Source organism: Oncorhynchus gorbuscha, linkage group LG03 (assembly GCF_021184085.1).
Source record: "Oncorhynchus gorbuscha isolate QuinsamMale2020 ecotype Even-year linkage group LG03, OgorEven_v1.0, whole genome shotgun sequence".
In the NCBI taxonomy this organism is placed as follows: Eukaryota; Metazoa; Chordata; class Actinopteri; order Salmoniformes; family Salmonidae; genus Oncorhynchus; species Oncorhynchus gorbuscha.
In genome coordinates this window covers 35,340,310-35,361,791 of record NC_060175.1, presented here as the reverse complement: position 1 = coordinate 35,361,791, position 21,482 = coordinate 35,340,310, and the positions used below count along the sequence as shown (strand labels likewise).

Sequence of the window (21,482 nt, the reverse complement as noted above, 5' to 3'; positions counted from 1 at the left end):
AAGGCTCAATCAACTGATCTAAAAACATCACAAATGCTGCATCAGTAATTACAGTATAATTAATATAGGTAGAATAATTTGTTTATCACAAACATTCAGTGCATACAAAGAACCAACCTGCGATATACCGACTCTTGGTCAACCAAAACAAAACCCATGTTTCAAGCAGCCTCAAGTTCAGTTTCCTCAACTTAAGCCTTATTCAACATACAAAAAGAGAAAATGTTTATAATTGTTGCCTAAGAGTTTCCTATTAGTACAGTGGTCTTTGCCAGAATATGCAAGAAACTAGCTAACCAACCATACCGTACCGGCAAATTAGCAATCTAGTTAGCTAGCTTGTCCACAGTTATACAATATTCAATTAAAAAGCCTGACTTACTGCATCAACAGTCACAGTACTGTAGAAATTATTTTTATGGCTTTGTTTTTTATTAATATTAATGAGTATGTAAAACAAATAATTCAGTTGAGTTGTTATATAATGAATTGAAAGGTATTTAACGTAACTTTAGACAACTTTAATTCATAATGGGAAATCAACCCTGTGAATTGCATTTGACTGATCAGTTGATTCAACATCTTCATGAATGATATCACCACACAGGTTACACAGGGCAGCACAGATTCAAAGTATTTTGTCAATTTTCGATGAGAGGTCGATTGGCACTGACTTTGAGATGATTCTAAACCTTTGAGCCTTTGAATTACGTGTTCCACATGAACCCTCACGTTGGCTATCAATCTTGTACATGTGGTGTCCTCCACTGACAGCTGTGCTCCTCTTTTTGTGAAGGCTGGAATTGTTCATTTAACCTTCCTCTCATACACCAGTTCATGGATTGTGAAGCACCGGTCAGCCATGACCTCATCATCTGGACAGAGGTTCTCCAAGAACCTAGAATCCAACGTTATATATTTGTTGCTACATCTACCTCCATATGCTGAAGAAATTAACATCACCAGACCGACCACAAGGTACTTGATAGTGTTCTGGGTGTAGTAATGGTTGAATGACTCCCCCCTTGAATCCAGATTCTTGCTTTCTGTAAAGCTATTTCTGAGCAGTCGATAATCCAGGTTGGTCCTTGGTAGTAGTCCTTAAAACATTTGTGGCATTGTCGCATGGATGATCTCCCTTGGCAACCATGGAATGTACTCCCTCAGACTCTCTTACATCACTCTTCCATCATGTCAATCCAATAACTAATAATTTTACTGACAATACCCTGGAAAACACCAAACCTTTCTGCTAGGTACTGCTGCAGCAAGTTGAGCTTCATCAGTGTCATCAGAAGTTGGTCTGTCAGGTCTAATTGAAAGCTGCCTTTGTAGAAGGGTAGAAGATGTTCTACCAGGAGGGTAGAAAGGGCGGCAAGAGACAAGCCTGTATGCAGTCAACAGAGTGCTTCATTCCTCAGCAGGGTTTTGTAGAGCAGTGCTGCTGGGCACTGTATCCCTGCCTCACAGATAGTGAGCTTTACATGATCACCTGAGCTGTAGTTGTGATCACTTAGAGATGGGTCTTCCCATTGGGTTTGGGCATCCTTCTCTGAAGGTAAATCCATTCTTTCTATTTGTGTTGGCCAATCCTCATTTTCAATTTGGTGAAAACTTGAACCTGTTGTGTCATCTGTTAAGAAATCAGTATGGCTTGTTAAACAAGTCAATGGACAATTTATAACAAAACACAATACTGCATGGATGCTCCTAATAATATGTAATAATCATAATAATTAAGTATATATATATTTTTTTATTGAGTTGTAGAGGAAATAAATTGTGCTATTATGAGACTGCTTAGCTACAAGAGCATGCAAACTTCTCAAGCGTTTGGCTTAACGTTACCTGTCACTGATGACTGCCTAACCAACACCCGACGCGTCTTCACGAGTGGACTATCGTAGCCAAGCCATTTTTCTGGGTGTGGATGCTCCACTGTAAACTTATTGTCAAAGAATTGGTAGGAGCATACAAAGGGACGTTTTGGTGATTTCTTTAGATTAAACGCTTTGAGCCAGAGCCGCAGACTGTGTCTTTAGGAGGTGGATGCAGGTCATATGGGACTCCGGTTGGTGTTCAAAACATTGCCGTTGTAAAAACTGCCTCGTTCATCAAATTGTGACAGCCTCGTACTGTACATATAATGATCGTCAGGGTGATTGATTTTAAGATTTTGTGCGGTTCTCAAAGGAAAGTACCACTTTTGCATGCGCTAGCGTCACGCGAATGTTGCCGGAAATAGAAACACTATTGCAACGAACTCGCTGTGACGTTCCAGAATAAGGCGACTACGTTCCATTTTTTATGCATCAGAATATAAACGAACTGGACCGGAAGCATGGGTGCCGACCGTACATTTCACAACAATGAGAGTTTTTAGAAAACTCTAGAAAAAAAAATAGAAAATCATGGGCAATTCAGCTAAGCACTCAACACCACAGGACTTGAGGGATGGGTGCCGACCGAATTATATCTCTCTAGCAACCCTGGATGTTGTGAATGACAGAAAGCACTCATATGTATTTGTTTTTAATATATAGTTTGCATAATAATGCTATTATCAAATAAATCAAATGTTTACTTATTTTAGTTCTACAAAATAACAATACTATTTTTCTGCGGAAGGATATGTATGTGGCATCTTTGCTAATAATAGACGTAATTTTCCATTATGCATTTCCATTAATCCGCAATTTACAAACATTTGTTTGTACAATCGAAGTTTCTCTGTTGATCTTACAAATTGACTGGCGCTTCGCTTCGTCATTCCAATACTTTCCTTTCAATGGACAGCGAGAAATGTCTCCCAAGAAAGGGCACATTTGCCATTATGTTACGCAAATTACGCTTGCTTTATTTGCATAATGTATCGTTTCTGCAACTGGGTATTGATAAACCTACTTTGCACATTATCACAAGTTACTAAATTAATTCATTTTATGATATTGTTCATTCATTGATAATGATTGCTTTGTCGAAGCATAGCATTTTTCCTAACACTTTATTTTTGGCACATTGGCGGCGCGGTATTTGCAGTCTGGCGCGCCCCCTGGGTGGGTTTAACTCCTAGAATGTTGCTAGGAGACCAAACACAAACTCATTTTGTAGAGATCCCGCTATCATATCTCTAGAATTCACACAGGTAAGACTTCGCATCATGTTAGTTGTCGCAAATACAATTACGGGTTGTTTGTAAAACTGCATGGACATGGCAGGCTCTGGACAAGACCATATGACAGTAGCTAGGCATTGGTCATGAGTTTTCTTTACTATGCGTTTGCTTGGTTATTGGACAATGACAACCAACTTGATGTTAATGAAATGTTTAGGCTGTTTTGTGTGGGTTCTTCTTTTTTTTAAAGTATGTCTGTCTTACCTCTTAAGTCTTGGCTTCCCATTTTGAATGAAGAGAGCGAAGTGGGCCGAGTGACACCAAAACAGCACCCCAGGAGGAGCTTGAGAGAGGAACCATGCCAAAGAAGGGTGCAAAAAAGGGGGGAGCAGGGAAGCAGGCAGGGATGACGGAGGAAGAGAGACTCTTGTACATGCAGCAGAGGGCCCAGGCAGAGGACGAGATGTCCAAAAGGAAGGAAGACATGCTAACTCAATTTCTCAAGGTACGTTCAAGAATGTAACCCAAGAAGTCACACAGCCTGATGCAACTTGTTAACCCTATTCTATTCTCAAAATGTCCTTGCATGACCTCTAAGTACTGTCCCCATCATCTCTACCCGTAATGCAACCAGGATAAGCTGCAGAAGGAGGAGCGCAACAGTGCAGTGAACCTGCACAAGTTGACGCAGCAGTGGCGAGCAGTTCTCCGCCAGACACGGGCAGCTGAACTGCGCAGTGACATTGCTGTGCTCAGCCAGACCTTTGAGAGGGTGCTGGACCGGAAGGACAGTGTCATCAAGGTTAGGTATTTATTTATTTCCACAAGCATCTGTGAGAGACTTCTTCTTGGTGTGTGTGAGAGACTCAGAAGGCTGCTGAGGGGAGGACGGCTCATAATAATGGCTGGAATGGAGTGCTTACAAACACATCGAAAACATGTGCTTGATGTCTTCGAAACAATTCCATGAATTCTGTTCCAGCCATTACATCCTCCCAAATTTAGGTATCACCGGCCGCCTGTGGTGTGACAGTCTATATCTCTCTCTCTGCTGTAGTGTTTGGTGTGTGACCTGAGTGAGGCAGAGCAGCAGTCAGCCCAGGCCCTGCGCTCTCACCTGGAGTGTGTGGACTGCCTGCTGGCCCTGCAGAAGGGTAGGCTGGCATCCCTGGAGCAGCAGTGGAACAGCGGCCTGGAGGGACTGAGCTACGAATTCAATTCTGAGAGGTGTGTGTAAAACCTTCTCACACACACCATGACAGATAGACCTATCTGTCCAGTTATCTAATAGACAGCCAGAGACACTATACAGTTCTGCACAACAATTAATAACTGAATTATGCTGCACTAAACTATTTAGATGAAAAGCTTTTCTAACCTTGATGCAAGTTTGATATTTACTAGATATGCTCTGTGTTGTATGTGAATTGACAGCTGCGCGTGTGTCACAGGCGACCTGTGGCACCTTAATTGGGGAGGACGGGCTCATAGTAATGGATGTAACGGAGTAAATGGAATGGTGTGGAACACATAATTTCCATGTGTTTGATACCATTCAGTTCATTCCAGCCATTACACACCATTCCAGCCATTGTTATGAGCAGTCCTCCCCTCAGCAGCCTCATGTTGTGTGTGTGTGAGAGAGTGTGTATCTTAAATAATTCCACCCCCTCACCCCCCAAAAAAAAAACTAAAAAACTTTACCTTTCGTGAACTAACACTCACACTTTACTTTTTCCTACTAGTACTGACTTTGTTGATAGCTTTTTTATTGTGGAAAATTGTACTTACTATGACTAAGATATGTGGTTGTCTCACCTAGCTGTCTTAAGATGAATGCACTAACTAGAAATCGCTCTGGATAAGAGTTTCTGCTAAATTACTTAAATGTGTGTGTTTCCCAGGGAGCAGATCCTGTCCCAGCACCAGCAGGAGTGTGCTTACCTGGAGGATGTGACCTTTGCCATGGAGCAGTTCTACATGGAGGTAGATGGGGAGGCTCGCCAGGACTACCAGAGCACCAGAGACGACATCAAGAACAGGGTAGGGGTCTGGCTCAAACAACCAGCATCAGTTGTTTTTCCCTCTGGTGGGCCTCTTTCATTTCCCCTCCCTCCATTTGCAGATCCTCACAATTGGTCTAGGATAATTTATCCTCTTTAGCGTGCTAGCAGATACCCATAGACCTCCAGCCATTGGGCTAACGCTAGTTAGCATTGTCTTACAAGACTACATCTTAACTTCCTTCATACTGGACACAGACATAAAAATGGTATCCACGAGTTCATCTGAGTTCATCATTTGGGGAAGTAGATAAAGGGCCTCATTGCCAAAATCCCAAAGTATCCCTTTAACCTTAATCGTTATGAACAGAACAAAACAAGCCTTGAACCAGCTGTTAGGGGATGTTGTGTGAGCTGGCTTACATTCCCTGTCTGTGATCTCCTTTCCCTCTCCCATTAGAACATAGAGGAGAAACATGCGTTGAGGATCCAGTTAGAGGGGACGGTGGAGGGCCTGTGGCGTCAGTTCCAACAGGCCCTACGCAGCTACAATGAGGCTACAGAGGACCGCCACATCGCCTTTGAGTCGTTGAGGACCCGCGACCAGCGCAGTGCCCAGGAGATCGACACGCAGATGAGGAGGCTGCAGAAGATGCAGGTCAGTGTAGGGCTACTGAGACTACTTTTCCAATGGGGGCCAATTCAGACTTCGGAAATCTATGCCCTTTTAACATGTTTTGATTGAAACACTTCTCAGTATTTGGTATACAGACTTACCGTATGCAGGTGTGCAACAAACTCTTTGGCTGTGCCTCCAATATCTGCACTGAATACATTTAATTAAACTGCTGAAAACCCTCCCACTTGTTGGCCAACAGATTTTCTCATGGAGTTTTAATTTAATATGGTTTTCAGTACATGTATCAAAAGCCATCCCGTTAAATACAGTGTACCTTTTAATTATAACTTTCTCAAGACTCACTAGAATATATCGAGAGAACGGGTTCTGAGTATTAGAGATCAATGAAGAAAGCCATCAAAATATGTTAATCATATTAGTCTCTTGTTTAGTAGATTTAAAAATCTGTTGATTATTTAGGATTAGGAAAGTATTTATGAATCTACATAATTAATATATTTTTAAAAAATGGTTTTGAGTGCCTTTATGCACAACGTATATTGATTAATCAAAAATACATAGGTTTGGTTCATCCTGAAAGTTGCCATATTCAGTTGTTCAATCCATGAAATATTGGAAGGGGAGAAAAGTGTAGTCATATAAATCTACCTTAATCCTCATTGATGATGGAACTGTGATGACAACAGTCCAGTTGTCGTGAACCGTGCGCCAAGCTCCAGGTTTAAACTGCCACATTTGGTCTGCCTTCCATAATTATTCAAATAGGCTACATGTCCCAAAATATTGGACAACTTGTAAATAAAAATGATTTTACTACTGCTAGCGACCCTCCGAAACAACCACATGGACAGGACAGCGTTTAGAGGAAACAAATAAAGGCCGGCAAAATCAAACAATGGAATGAAGGGAATTAACCCTAAATTGTCAGTTAAATATGTGTGGTTATTACTTATGGTCGCTACCAATAGGAAATTGTAGGAAACAGGAAAAGTTGGGGAATATGATTAAAACATTCTAGAGCGCACAAAGGTACAATTTGGCATGACGGTCATTCTGCTCGGCTATGCATTTCCAAGATTTATCCTTAAAAGTTAAGGCCATACGATTTAAATGATGCATAGCGGCACAACATTTTGTACTGTGGGAAAGGAGCATAAATACCTGTCATGTTGATAAGCTTTTCAGTTTGCAGCCATATTACTGATTTCAAATTTGTCTCCAGCGATCATAAATTAAAATAAACCAAAACCAATTGTTATTTATATTTACAATCCCCTTATCCAAACGGATTACTCATTTACCTAGCTCTTTATTAATTTATAAATTACAGTGCGTGGAGAATGGCATTAATACTATTGGGTAAAATTAAAGTGGAACCGACGGGTTGCTTGACCTTATTCATGGTTTAAAGGTGGTGAAATTATGAGGGAATTAAGTCAAGGTCAGAATAGATGAATCTGTAGACACACCTCCATTTCTGTGATCACCTCCCCAAACTAATATCTGGCTGTCACATGCGTTTCCCCATACTTAAGGTCAGAATACGCAGAGAAAAATGCATAAAAAGGGAATTAAGTTCCATTTACAGGCACGTAACTCGGGTCTGAATTCCTCCTATGTAGAATAGGGTCAAGAGGACTACTCTGAGCAACAGTCTACCATATGAAAATAGAATGCTTATATTGCTCATCTGTTATATGTGATTGTATTATTAACTTTATTTGAATACAGTATTCATGCATGCCCTCTGTATGTCAGCATGAGTGCTCGTTTCCCACTGTATTGGTGTCTCTCCCCTGCAGGACTCCATATCTGCTCTGCGCTCTAGGCTGAACTCCAGCCAGAAGGAGAGTGAGGGGGCAGCACGGGGCCTGAGGGCGGCCAGGGAGGAGGTGACCCTGCAGGCTCGCCAGCTCAAGGCCCAACTGAGCCGTGCCCGCGCAGCCGAGAGGAACCAGCTCACCAACCTCACTGTGCACAGCAATGCCGCTGCCAAGAACCTACAGGGCATCATCACTAAGGTGCTAACGTTAATGCATGTAGACACATACAGTATGTACATTTAGCAACCAAACATACACAGCACACTTATGCATGTGTACTGACTCACATTCACTTCCTATGAATTCTCACACCGTCCTGTGATGTTGTGGATCAGGGGGAGAGGCTGCTGCGTCTGGCTGAGATTTGTCGTAAACTGGAGACAGAACATGAGAAAGTCCTCCCCTTCTACACCTCATCTCTCACTGCTGAGGAAGAGAGCCAGGAGAGAGCTAATGCTATGGAGACTCCATCTGAGGAGCTGGCACAGGTATTGGTAGTACTGTATTATACACACACTGATCTGAGACTCCCACCCAACTTCTCATTTGTAACCCGGTTTGCTCAGGCCATGCTGGACTACCTGGTTCTGGAGCGATTCTGGCAGCGTTATAACAAGGTTCTGCTGGAGCGGCTGTGTTTGGAACGGGAGAGAGGAGCTCTGACCCAGGAGAACCAGCAACTGCGGATCTTACTGCGCCAGTACCTGGATGGCATCTCCGTTAGTGACGAGATCCTCCGCCATCGCAACCCCCTGCTGATGGTGTCACGGCCCACCCTCGGCGTTCAACCCACTGCTGATGCCCAACGCAAGCGCCACACTGTCATTGAGGCAGCACATGTTGTGCAGCGCACGCTGTAAACTCAATAACAGGCTCACATCACACACCATCACTCCTAGATTAACTTTAAACTGCCAGAATGCACTCCTTCTGACAGAACTCAATTCCTTATTCTATTTGTGTTTTACTTCTTTCTACCAATTCCTTACAATATCCATCAAATAAAAGAGGACTATTCCATCCGATAATAACGTTCCCTTGTTGTTTTTACATTTTATTATTTAAATAGTTCTGTGAGTTTCCTTTATTTATTCTTTCTCTTCTTGGCCTTCTTGCCTGGCCGCTGGGCATTGGCCTTGTTAAAGAGGTAGAGGCCCACCATGCCCAGCAGAGTGGGAACCAGGCCCAGACACACTAGAGGGAAGACATCATTCACCATCTTCTGCCATGGGGTTACCTGGATCAGTGACATCACCTCCACATCAAACTCTAGGGCAGCATCAGCTAACAGGACAGAGGGAAGAAGAGTGATAGAGGATCAACTACTGAGTTGTGTGTGTTGCTGTGCTCAGCCAGACATTTGAAAAGGTGCTGGACTAGCTAGACAGTTATCAAGGTGAGACATTTATTATTGTGTGTATGCAGATGTATTTAAGTACCTGGGATGGTGGGAGGGTATCCTCGCTTTCCATAGGCAAGGTGTGATGGAATAGTAGTCTTGATTTTTTGTCTAGAGGACCATAAGACAGAACAAGGTTCTCATAGATTTATGTTATCCACTATCTGACATTTTACCAAAGTAATTTGACAGGATCTTTGATTTGCTTCACATAGTGGTAATATCGATATTTGAAACATTGTCCTTGCTTAGCCAAGTCGTATTGAAATCCTAGTGGAAGTGGTTCTAAATGAATGTAGTTCACTTCAATGTTGTATTGGCAGACCTAGACTGTTTACTTACCCTTCACAAACTCCTACCAAGCTCTGTTCCAGACCTGTTGGAAATACAGTCTCCCAGTGAATGATGCAATAACAAACACTGCACTGCAAGTGTGAGCTATATTTGAAGGTATATTTAAACAATAAGGCACGAAGGGGTGTGGTATATGGCCAATATACCACTAAGGGCTGGATACAGCCCACATACCACAAACCCCCAGGTGCATTATTGTTATTATGAACTGGTTACCAACCTAATTAGAACAGTAAAAATAAATGTCATACCTGTGGTACAAGGTCTGATATACCACAGCTGTCATGCAATCAGCACTCAGGGCTAGAACCACCCAGTTTAGAATACTGTTAACTTAAGCTAGTGTTCCTGTTTTGTGTGATCAATATATTGTCTAACTGTCTTTTTGAATGGTTGTGATTTTACCAGGGATAACGGTCCTCTTTCCCAGCACAACAACAAGGGGGTCCCGGGACAGTGATGAGTCAATCACCTTGCCATCTGCCAGCAGTTTACCCTGTTCAGAGCATTGGAACAATATGGTAGGTGCATGTTAAGAGATTTTGCACCTAAGCTGTGATTCTAATCTAAATAGAAGGTTAAGATGCACATCCCGTTAGTCACAGTAAATTGTGAAACACTTGACACTGTTTAACGTTCTTTACAGGAGTGGCTGCACTGGGCACACTGGTTGAATCAATGACCTAGTCTGTCAATGAAGTCACATGGGACCATTCTAGCCAATGATGGCCGACACGCTGGTGAACAACCAGCACAACGGGTTTTCACTAGTTAATAGCCAGTCAAATGGCTTTATCGTAAAAATGAAAACAAAATGTGTTTTTTGTTTTAATGTAAGGTTGGCAGTGTGGTTAAGATTAGAAAACGTCACCTACTGCTGAAGACAGATTTTAGGCCCAGTTATGAATCATCCTTTCTGGTTTGGTCATGTTCTCCTGCTCAGACATGACAGATCTTACAACGCCTGGTTAGGTATTTTTTACTTATCAAAACCACATGTTATAGAAATCTGGTAATGAGCAGGAGTGCTGACGTGTTGCAGCTCCCCCATCACACTACCTACCGAGTAGAATGTTTGGCACGCGGAAACAGTGTCCATTGCACATGGGGTAAAAACACGCAATTTACTTGCCATCCCAGATATGATTACAAACTAAGTGTAATGCAAAAATGAAAGTTGATTTTATTTGACAATATTTGATTGGCACACAAATTTCCCCGTCTTTAGTGAAAAATGAACTTGCTGCTTCACACCGTGCCACATAAGCAACATCGTATCGAGTCAAATGTATCGAGGTGCTATGAATCAGCACCACTTCAACTGCAGAACACCTTTGACCAGATTTCATAAAAATCGGCATTTGTCTCAATAAGCATGTAGGCTTATGTCAAACAGGGCGGTGCCTAGCCTACCTTTGAAATTGAAATGTTAGTTAGGCTATTAATTTACACTTTTTTCTTACCGTATAGTGGATTTGTAGCGTGTCTCCCATTTCTGACATTATAGAGCAAGTTTCGGGTTTCACCTTATGAAGGGGGAGAAGAAAAAAAAGAAAGTAATTTGCATTCCAAATAAAATACAGTTGTATTACATAAATAAGCGATACATTATCAATGTTGACAATAACAAGCTGATAGGCCTACATGATTTCAATTTGGTCTGAATGTTGCAATGCATTGTATTCGGCACGTGCAAGATTCACTGCTTTGGAGAAAATGGACACAACTCACCAAGGTTTCCACCAATAACTCTTCCACAACATTTTGCTCGGCTTCAGCATCCTGTGCTGCAACATAAACGAAAGCAGCAAGCATGACTAGGATGACCCCAGTCTCGGCTTTCATTGTAAATCCGACCTTTTGGAAAACTAACTTTAGTAGAGCATGCAAGCGCCGACGATTGACTATCGAAGGTAAAGCAGGCTAGACGCCGGTTAAGGCTGATGTGTTGTTATATTAGGCTATGGCGATAACAGGGCAGCCGAACCGCGGACGTTGTCCTAAAACACCTGGGTCGCCGAAGTGCCCGCCAAAAACATTCCGCCAGAAGTCCCTTGCCGATGGGTAACGGTGCAATTACATTCTTCGTGTCGGTTGAGGGCAGTTGTGAGTCTGATAAAAGCCCCAGCAGTTAGAATATGTCCTTTCAACTGGCCAAGGACCAGGCTACTTTCATCGCGATCTGAAACCTCAGATCATGGGGGTTCCCATGGTTGTTGTGCTGTATCTGATTAGCGCTATAGCCTATTTGCTTGTTTGTTTACTTTCCATACCTCACATGACAGTCACCACCGTCTGTACTGACCTGTGTGCCAGCTGGACTCAATTATGTATACATAAACCTTAGATTGTTGATGTTATGGTTGACCATTGAGGCTTTGAAGCCATCGGTCCGCCATATTGTCATTCCCCAGTGCAACCTGGTCTCAGAGCAAAGCGTATTATATTCCACTAAAATCCAGCACCTCCATTTAGTGTGATATGTTACATTACATTGACCAACCAATGTTGTAGCGGTCGTACAATATCATATGAATTGCAAGATGTATAGTATCCTACGTCTTGATAATTTAGTATGACCTGTTTTGTTTGACTGCTTTAGTATGATACGCTACGTTAGGGCTAGCGGTTAGGTTAAAGGGTTAGCTACCATGTTAAGTAGTTGCAATGTAGCTAAAAAGTAGTAAGTAATTGCAAAGTTGCTAATTAGCTAAAATTCTATAGTTGTCTGTGATGAGATTCGAACACGCAACCTTTGGGATGCTATATTTTCGCATTCTTTCATTTTTGTCTTAAGTAATCTAATGTCAGACCAAACATAACATATCATACTAATTTCAGTGTCCTGGATTTACATAGACCAATGTAACGTAACAAAAAGTAACAATTCATACTAAATGGAGTGGCACAGATTTTAAGAAAATATAAGCAGCCCTCCATAGGAATTAATGGAATTCTACAGTATTTCAATGAAATGTTTCAAGGACAAAAGTACATGTATTAAAGCATTTTTGTTGTTGTATTTAGTAACATTAGAAATCTCCCAAAAATTATAGCTTAAGAATTTTTTTACATTTGTTTATCTCACGATAATATAATAAAAAAAATATTCATAAGGTGTCTGTAATATAACACATATAGACACTAATAAATGCATTTCTATAGCTTCCAAAATATGTTTTACAAGATGGAGGCACGTTGGTTTCAACACAGCACCACATATTAGTCATCTAGTGTATTTATGAATCATTAGCTAAAATGTAGCTCTTTAAAAGCATTTGGGCATTGGCAGGAACCCCACTATATATACTTCTGTTGGTCCATTTCTAAAATAGGAATCCCATACGTACACAGTCTGGAGGCGGGGACGCTCCAGTACAGTAGGTGGCAGTAATGCACCATAAAGTTGGATGGGAACCACCAATAAACCCCACAGAAGGACAGAGGCGAGTCCAGTGTTGCCAACTTAGCGATTTTTTGCTATATTTAGCGAGCATTCATACCCCTCTAGCAACACATGCTTTTTAAAATCGACTAGCGACAAATCTAGCGACTTTATCTGGTGTTATTGGAGACTGACGTGAAAGCACGTATCGTTCTTACTCTTCTCAACGAGCAGCGGGTGCTGCCGTGGGCCCAATCCCCGTCACAAAGCACTCACAGGCAGCCCAGTCCTCGCGCAGCAGTCCCTCCCAGATGTTGGCTTACATTCTGTACGGGATGTAAATGTAAAATGTTCTTTGTCTAAAATAAATCACTGCATTTGACTCCCACAACCTGTCATTTACTCACCTTGCCACTGTGTGTGTGCCTCTCTGTGACATAAGCTAAACATCTAGCTGGCTAGCTCAAGTCATGTCTCAGTCTTAACAGTACACTCAAAAATACAGAAAGGACTGGGAATCAAACCCTGAATTCAAAGGCTGTTTGAAGCTGTTTATTGGAGATGATACACGGGCATCCTGTATTGTAAGGCCGATTTCTACGCCAAACTTAGTGATGTAAAAAAATACATGACAACTCAAAAACATACTCAAAAGGCAAAGCCTTCTAACAGTTCCACCCAAAACAAGCTGCCATTTATGGTTTAAAAAATAGACTCTGCAAAAAAGTCAGAGGCCACCATGGCATCAGCTATCGCTGAACACTGTTCCATGCTGGCATGTGATCACGTTGGAGAAGCATGTAGAGCTGCTTTCTCAGACTCCACTGCTGCTACCCACTTCAAAATGCACAGGACAAAGTGCACAGAAATTATTAACGGTGTTCTAGCACCATACTTTCTGAAAAAGTTGGTCTCAGATGTGGGTGACCAGCGTTTTAGCCTCCTCATCAATGAGTCTACGGATGTACGTGTTTCTAAGTACCTGGGGGTTGTGGTAAGGTACTTTAGTGACACCAAGCAGACAATAGTATCAACAGTTCTGTGGCTTGTTGAGTTGGAGGGAGGAGATGCCAAATCTATAGCCCCGTGCTGTTGTGGCTTTCCACGAGAAGTGTTGTCTTAAAAAAGAGAAACTCCTGGGGATAGGGACTGACAATGCCTCTGTTATGACGGGGATTAACAATGGGGTCCATAAAGTGCTGAAGGAGGAGTATGGCCTCAAATATCTGGTTCTTATTCGCTGTGTGTGCCACACTCTGCAGCTTGCTGTAAGTCATGCTTCCAATGACACCATCCCCTGTAGTGTGGAGTTCTTGGTACGAGAGACTTATAACTGGTTTTCAGTGTCTCCAAAGTACAGGGAGGCCTACAAGGCCATATATGAGACCATCAACTGTGGGGGGAAACCTTTACAGATAACCAAGGTGTGTGCCACATGTTGGCTCTCCATTGAACCCGCGGTTTCACGCATTTTGGACCAGTGGGAGGAGCTTAGGCTGCATTTCGCAGTCACCAAGTCCAGTGAACACTGCTACATGGCTGAGGTTTTATACTCCATGTACAGTGATCCTCAAAACATTATGGTATCTGACTTTTTTGAAGTCAGTGCTGGGTGAGGTACAGTTGGCCATCAAGGCTTTTGAGGGAGAACAAGTAGATCCTCTTAAGCTACTTGACAGCTTGGTTAGCCTGATCAAGTCTGTGAGCAGCAGGATGCTGAATCCACTAGCAAATGTTGATGTACTCAAAGGGCCAATAAGAAGCATTGTAGTACATGTCAGTTTTCAATGTGGAGGAAACTCTAAAGCACAATAAGAGCCCTGGAGAAATATAAAAAATTGCCAAACTCCTTGGCTACTCCCCTGCAGAGATAGACAAGATTCATCTTAGTAAATGGAATGAGACAAAAAAAACACACTGGGCTTCTGGAGTGAGATTTGGAAGTTCAGGGATGCAGCTGATATCAACATGTTTCAAGAACTTGCCATGACTGCTGTGTCTGTGTTGTCCTTGCAACACTCGAATGCTGAAGTCGAGAGAGTATTCAGCCAGATGAGTGTGGTAAAAAGCAAACTTAGAAATCGGATGTCCTTGCAGACCCTTAACTCCATCCTGTACATTCGATATGGACTGAAGCTGTCTGGTGAGGTTTGCTATGAGCACCAGCTGCCTGATAATGTTTTGCAGCTTTTTGGCACATCAGCCGCTTACTCATTTAAGTCAACTCCCTCAGTTGCTGAACCTGCCATAGAGAGCCTTGACCAAAATGACGATGACCACTCTTTGTGAGCCAGCACAGCCTGTGTGTGTGTGGAGGGGGATGAGGATTTTTTTGTTTTACCTGAATTAGGGCCAGACTAGTTACCATAATTTTCTCACATTGCCATTGACAGTTTTTTCTATTGTCTCTGTTTGGTCCATTTAGATTGTTAATGTAGATTGTATACAAAAGATGTAAAACAAAATATATGGTTAAAAATGTTCATGTTTTACTGTGACTTGTTGTCGGCTCCTAAGTGGACCATAAGGTTAAAAACGAAACCAAATTAAGAAAATTAAATAAAATATAAAATATAAAACTAAGTAACTCCACCAGAGTGTCTCTTTTGGGTCACTTTTGCCGGTTCCAAGCCCGGATAAAGTAGGAGGGTTCGAATTGTGACCATAAAAAAAACAAGTATCGACAGAAGAAAGTTCATTTTTTGTCTTAAACATATTTAGGGTGTTTTTTACTGACTTTTTGTCTCTCCCACGTTATTCCTCTCTCCTACAGCGTCCATCACAATTACATGCATATGGCCAATTATGCAAATTTAGTGATGACATCATTTAGCATATTTTAGGACAGCCAATGGCTACTTTCCTTACTGAGGAGTTGGCAACACTGCAAGGAGCTGTTAGGGTTAGTTATAAATACACTGCTCAAAAAAATAAAGGGAACACTAAAATAACACATCCTTGATCTGAATGAATGAAATATTCTTATTAAATACTTTTTTCTTTACATAGTTGAATGTGCTGACAACAAAATCACACAAAAAGTATCAATGGAAATCAAATTTATCAGTCACACTCAAAGTTAAAGTGGAAAACCACACTACAGGCTGATCCAACTTTGATGTAATGTCCTTAAAACAAGTCAAAATGAGGCTCAGTAGTGTGTGTGGCCTCCACGTGCCTGTATGACCTCCCTACAATGCCTGGGCATGCTCCTGATGAGGTGGCGGATGGTCTCCTGAGGGATCACCTCCCAGACCTGGACTAAAGCATCCGCCAACTCCTGGACAGTCTGTGGTGCAACGTGGCGTTGGTGGATGGAGCGAGACATGATGTCCCAGATGTGCTCAATTGGATTCAGGTCTGGGGAACGTGCGGGCCAGTCCATAGCATCAATGCCTTCCTCTTGCAGGAACTGCTGACACACTCCAGCCACATGAGGTCTAGCATTGTCTTGCATTAGGAGGAACCCAGGGCCAACCGTACCAGCATATGGTCTCACAAGGGGTCTGAGGATCTCATCTCGGGACCTAATGGCAGTCAGGTTATCTCTGGCGAGCACATGGAGGGCTGTGCGGCCCCCCAAAGAAATGCCACCCCACACCATGACTGACCCACCGCCAAACCGGTCATGCTGGAGGATGCTGCAGGCAGCAGAACATTCTCCACGGCGTCTCCAGACTGTCACGTCTGTCACATGTGCTCAGTGTGAACCTGCTTTCATCTGTGAAGAGCACAGTGCGCCAGTGGCGAATTTGCCAATCTTGGTGTTCTCTGGCAAATGCCAAATGTCCTGCACGGTGTTGGGCTGTAAGCACAACCCCCACCTGTGGACGTCAGGCCCTCATACCACCCTCATGGAGTCTGTTTCTGACCGTTTGAGCAGACACATGCACATTTGTGGCCTGCTGGAGGTCATTTTGCAGGGCTCTGGCAGTGCTCCTCCTGCTCTTCCTTGCACAAAGGCGGAGTTAGCTGTCCTGCTGCTGGGTTGTTGCCCTCCTACGGGCTCCTCCACGTCTCCTGATGTACTGGCCTGTCTCCTGGTAGCGCCTCCATGCTCTGGACACTATGCTGACAGACACAGCAAACCTTCTTGCCACAGCTCGCATTGATGTGCCATCCTGATGAGCTGCACTACCTGAGCCACTTGTGTGGGTTGTAGACTCCGTCTCATGCTACCACTAGAGTGAAAGCACCGCCAGCATTCAAAAGTGACCAAAACATCAGCCAGGAAGCATAGGAACTGAGAAGTGGTCTGTGGTCACCACCTGCAGAACCACTCCTTTATTGTGTCTTGCTAAATGCCTATAATTTCTACCTGTTGTCTATTCCATTTGCACAACAGCATGTGAAATTTATTGTCAATCAGTGTTGCTTCCTAAGTGGACAGTTTGATTTCACAGAAACGTGCTCAGTGTGAACCTGCTTTCATCTGTGAAGAGCACAGGGTGCCAGTGGCGAATTTGCCAATCTTGGTGTTCTCTGGCAAATGCCAAACGTCCTGCACGGTGTTGGGCACAACCCCCACCTATGGATGTCGGGCCCTCATACCACCCTCATGGAGTCTGTTTCTGACCGTTTGAGCAGACACATGCACATTTATGGCCTGCTGGAGGTCATTTTGCAGGGCTCTGGCAGTGCTCCTCATTGCACAAAGGCGGAGGTAGCGGTCCTGCTGCTGGGTTGTTGCCGTCCTTTGGCCTCCTCCACGTCTCCTGATGTACTGGCCTGTCTCCCCAGACCTGAATCCAATTGAGCACATCTGGGACATCATGTCTCGCTCCATCCACCAACGCCACGTTGCACCACAGACTGTCCAGGAGTTGACGGATGCTTTAGTCCAGGTCTGGGAGGAGATCCCTCAGGAGACCATCCGCCACCTCATCAGGAGCATTCGCATCAAAGTTGGATCAGCCTGTAGTGTGGTTTTCCACTTTAATTTTGAGTGTGACTCCAAATCCAGACCTCCATGGGTTGATAAATTTGATTTCCATTGATAATTTGTGTGATTTTGTTGTCAGCACATTCAACTATGTAAAGAAAAAAGTATTTAATAAGAATATTTCATTCATTCAGATCTAGGATGTGTTATTTTAGTGTTCCCTTATTTTTTTGAGCAGTGTATAAAACCCTTCTTACATCAGCTGATGTCACAAAGTGCTGTACCGAAACCCAGCCTAAAACCCCAAACAGAACATGGCCAAGATGTTCAAATGTTCATAGATGACCAGCAGGGTCAAATAATTATAATCACAGTGGTTGTCGAGGGTGCAACAGGTCAGCACCTCTGGAGTAAATGTCAGTTGGTATTTCATAGCCGATCATTCAGAGTATCTCTACCGCTCCTGCTGTCTCTAGAGAGTTGAAAACAGCAGGTCTGGGACAGGTAGAACGTCCGGTGAACAGGTCAGAGTTCCATAGCTGCAGGCAGAATAGTTGAAACTGGAGCAGCAGCACTGCCAGGTGGACTGGGAACAGTGAGGAGTCATCAGGCCAGGTAGTCCTGAGGCATGGTCCTAGGGCTCAGGTCCTCCGAGAGAGAGAAAGAAAGAGAGAAAGAGAATTAGAGAGAGCATACTTAAATTCACACAGGATACTGGGTAAGACAGGAGAAATACTCCAGATATAACAGACTGACCCTTGCCCCCTCGACACATAAACTACTGCAGCATAAATACTGGAGGCTGAGACAGGACGGTTGGGAGACACGAGGACAGATGCAAAGCCTTGGTCTGACACCATTAAAAGGTAATTTACCACCTTCACAAGTGCAGTCTCAGTGCTATGATGGGGTCTAAAACCAGACAATGAAAAAAATATGAGTGAAAATGACAGTATAAATGGAATGCACTGAGAATATTAATCGCATTACTAGAACAATACCTGACCTCAAACCTCCCTCTGATTGTATTCTGTCAAGACTCAACACATCATATACTCTGATTTAGTTGCTTGTCCAGATGTAAGCCATTCTACCACCACTGATACCAGCAGAACTGAGGTTACTGTCTTTTTGGTGAGTGTTGTAATATGTAACACTATTAAATCATATACAAACCAAACAGTCCAGTATTCATATACATACAGCATCTGTTACTTGTTTGTGTTGAATCATTTGAGTTTTGTTGCCTTATATATAACCATTCTACAGTTTTTACATACCTTCTATGAAATGTTTTGGGTTTTTTGCTCCATAATGCAAAATTGGTCAACAAGGGGGTTCTGTCCTCTGTCTTCCTTTGGGTTCCTGTGTTTGAGGAGTGTGCTTGGTTCATTTCTAGTAGTTGGTTTTGGGGTACTGTAAAGTTTGTCATCAAAAGGAGACCAAAGGTGCAGCGTTGTAGGCGTACATTCTTTTATTTAAATGTTCCAAGAAAAAAGAAATACAAAGAACGAAAAGCTTCGTTGTGCAAACTCTTTGCACTCAAACCAAGACAAGATCCCACACTGAAGGAGGGAAAAAGGGCTGCCTAAGTATGATCCCTAATCAGAGACAATGAAAGACAGCTGCCTCTGATTGAGAACCACACTCGACCAAACACAAAGAAATAGAGTACATAGAATGCCCACCCCAAATCACAACCTGACCTAACCAAATAGTAATCACCCCCCACTCCATACGCTGATCCCTCCGCTTCTGTGGATACAGACCGTAAATCATCACCGGAGACTCCGGACCGTGAATCGTCGCTGGAGGAACCGGACCGTGGATCGTCGCCAGAGGCTCCGAACTGGGAGGCTTTGTACGTGGAGCCGGAACAGGTCTCACCGGACTGAGGAGATGTACTGGCAGCCTAGTGAGTGGAGCTGCCACAACACATCCTGGCTGGATATTCACTTTAGCTCGGTGAGTGTGGAGAGTTGGCACAGGACACACTGGGCTATGACGGCGCACTGGAGGCATAGTGCGTAGAGCCGGCGCAGGATATGCTGGGCCGTGGAGGCAAACTGGAGGTCTGGAGTGCAGAGCTGGCACAACGCATCCTGGCTGAATACCCCCTGTAGCACGGCAAGTGCGGGGAGCTGGAACAGGCCGCACTGGGCTGTGCAGGGGAACTGGGGATACCGTGCATAGAGCTGGCGCAGGATATCCTGGGCCGAAGAGACGCACCGGAGGCCATGAGCGTTGAGCCGGCACAAACCGTCCTGGCTGAATGCCCACTCTAGCAACTGTGGGGAGCTTGCACAGAGCACACCGGGCTGTGGCTACTCACTGGGGACACCGTGCGCATCACCGCATAACACGTTGCCTGACCAGTCACACGCTCCCCACGGTAAGCACGGGGAGTTGGCTCAGGTCTGAACCTTGACTCCATCAATCTCCCCGTCTGCCCCCTCTCGTTCTTGCCTTGTTGCTCCAACTCCTCATAAACGTCACCGTTCCGCTTTCGCTGCCTCTATCTCCTCCTTCGGACGGCGATACTCCCCGGCCCTTGTCTAGGGTCCTGCTCCCTCCAGGATTTCCTCCCAGGTCCAGTCCTCCTGACCACCCTGCTTGGTCCATTGGTGGTGGGATCTTCTGTAACGTTTGTCATCGGAAGGAGACCAAAGGTGCAGCGTGGTAGGCGTACATTATTTTATTTAAATGTTCCACCTAGAAATAAACAATACAACGAATGAAAAGCTTTGTCGTGCAAACTACATGCACTCAAACAAAGACAAGGTCCCACACTGAAGGAGGGAAAAAGGGCTGCCTAAGTATGATCCCCAATCAGAGACCATGAAAGACAGCTGCCTCTGGTTGGGAACCACACTCGGCCAAACACAAAGAAATAGAGAATATAGAATGCCCACCCCAAATCAAATAAAACGTCTCTCTCAGGGCGTGACAGGTACAAAAATGTGATGTTGTCTGTGAACATAAATTATGATAATCAATGGGAAATAGATTAATTACCTAGTGACTTATTGATTAATTATCAAGTATCTGGGGTGTCATGGACACCCTACCTTGTAAAGCTGTAAAGTGATGTAATAAAACAAAGGAAAATAGACTAATTTTCTCTATGGCCTGTCTCATAGGCTCTGTGTGAACGTTACTGAAATGTATCTGACAGATGTGGTGACAGATTAAACTAAAGTAGATGACATAATCAACAATCAGAGTATTATTGGCTATAGCCCTCTATCTGCACTAGATCCCAGCTGCGGTTCTCCAGTACCCCCAACAGTTCACATTGTTATGGTAGCCTTTGACAAGCACAACCGATTCAACTAAATCATCAGGCCCTCAATGACTTGAATCAGGTATGTTCGTCCGGGGCAAAAATGTGTGCCATTGGGGGTACTCAAGGACCAGAGTTGGGATCCACTGGTATAGAGTGCTCCATCACATCTTACCTAGAGCCAGGACATAATCACATTAAGTCATTTCTGTAATAAACCTGTGCATCTTTTCATGTTGGCCAACATTTAAAAAAAACTCATAAGTGAGTGTCTGTCCTATTATCTAGGAGATATAAGAAAGCTCAGAAATTATTTTTGTTGGCACAAAACTACCTCCATACTTCTATTAATTTGTATGGGTTATGTTCAGATAACTCCTGAGACACTTGTGGGGGTAGTAGAGCAAAATGGAGAACCCTATCATGTTCGTGAGTCTCTTCTTTCCATAGAGGGGTCATTAGTTTGTACCCCAAAATGCTGGGACACTACAAACGTTTCTGTGAGAAGACACATTTTTGGGATGTCTCCTGGTCTGACAAACAGCTGTACCTCTGCCACTTTCCAGACAGATGCATAAGGGTGACATTGGCGGATGTG

At 43.5% G+C, this 21,482-nt stretch overlaps 2 protein-coding genes and 1 long non-coding RNA gene across 7 annotated transcripts; 1 reads left to right on the top strand and 2 right to left on the bottom strand.

The window, feature by feature from the left end:
* Nucleotides 1-506: 506 nt before the first annotated feature.
* Nucleotides 507-2,797, bottom strand: LOC124031278. Its single transcript, XR_006838101.1, has 2 exons — nucleotides 1,849-2,797; nucleotides 507-1,633 (listed from the first exon to the last, which is right to left on the bottom strand). It is a non-coding gene; the product is annotated as an uncharacterized LOC124031278 (long non-coding RNA).
* ccdc65 (coiled-coil domain containing 65) lies at nucleotides 1,863-8,609 on the top strand. 5 transcript variants are annotated; one of them, XM_046342343.1, is made up of 9 exons: nucleotides 1,863-1,963; nucleotides 3,413-3,620; nucleotides 3,750-3,917; nucleotides 4,173-4,342; nucleotides 5,020-5,158; nucleotides 5,579-5,776; nucleotides 7,561-7,779; nucleotides 7,917-8,069; nucleotides 8,148-8,609. In XM_046342343.1, the coding sequence occupies exons 2-9, from the start codon at nucleotides 3,474-3,476 to the stop codon at nucleotides 8,439-8,441; spliced, it is 1,488 nt and encodes a 495-aa protein (XP_046198299.1). In that variant the 5' UTR covers nucleotides 1,863-1,963; nucleotides 3,413-3,473; the 3' UTR covers nucleotides 8,442-8,609. The 5 variants fall into 5 exon arrangements, with proteins under 5 accessions (XP_046198299.1, XP_046198298.1, XP_046198296.1 ...); XM_046342342.1 differs by having other exon boundaries at nucleotides 1,879-1,963; nucleotides 3,388-3,620; XM_046342340.1 differs by lacking the exon at nucleotides 1,863-1,963 and adding an exon at nucleotides 2,817-3,145.
* A 13-nt stretch (nucleotides 8,610-8,622) lies between these two features.
* On the bottom strand, nucleotides 8,623-11,747 carry LOC124031277 (peptidyl-prolyl cis-trans isomerase FKBP11-like). The gene is made up of 6 exons (XM_046342344.1): nucleotides 11,066-11,747; nucleotides 10,798-10,860; nucleotides 9,740-9,830; nucleotides 9,323-9,356; nucleotides 9,021-9,091; nucleotides 8,623-8,865 (listed from the first exon to the last, which is right to left on the bottom strand). Exons 1-6 carry the CDS (start codon nucleotides 11,177-11,179, stop codon nucleotides 8,666-8,668), a joined length of 573 nt encoding a protein of 190 aa, XP_046198300.1. The 5' UTR covers nucleotides 11,180-11,747; the 3' UTR covers nucleotides 8,623-8,665.
* Nucleotides 11,748-21,482: the final 9,735 nt, after the last annotated feature.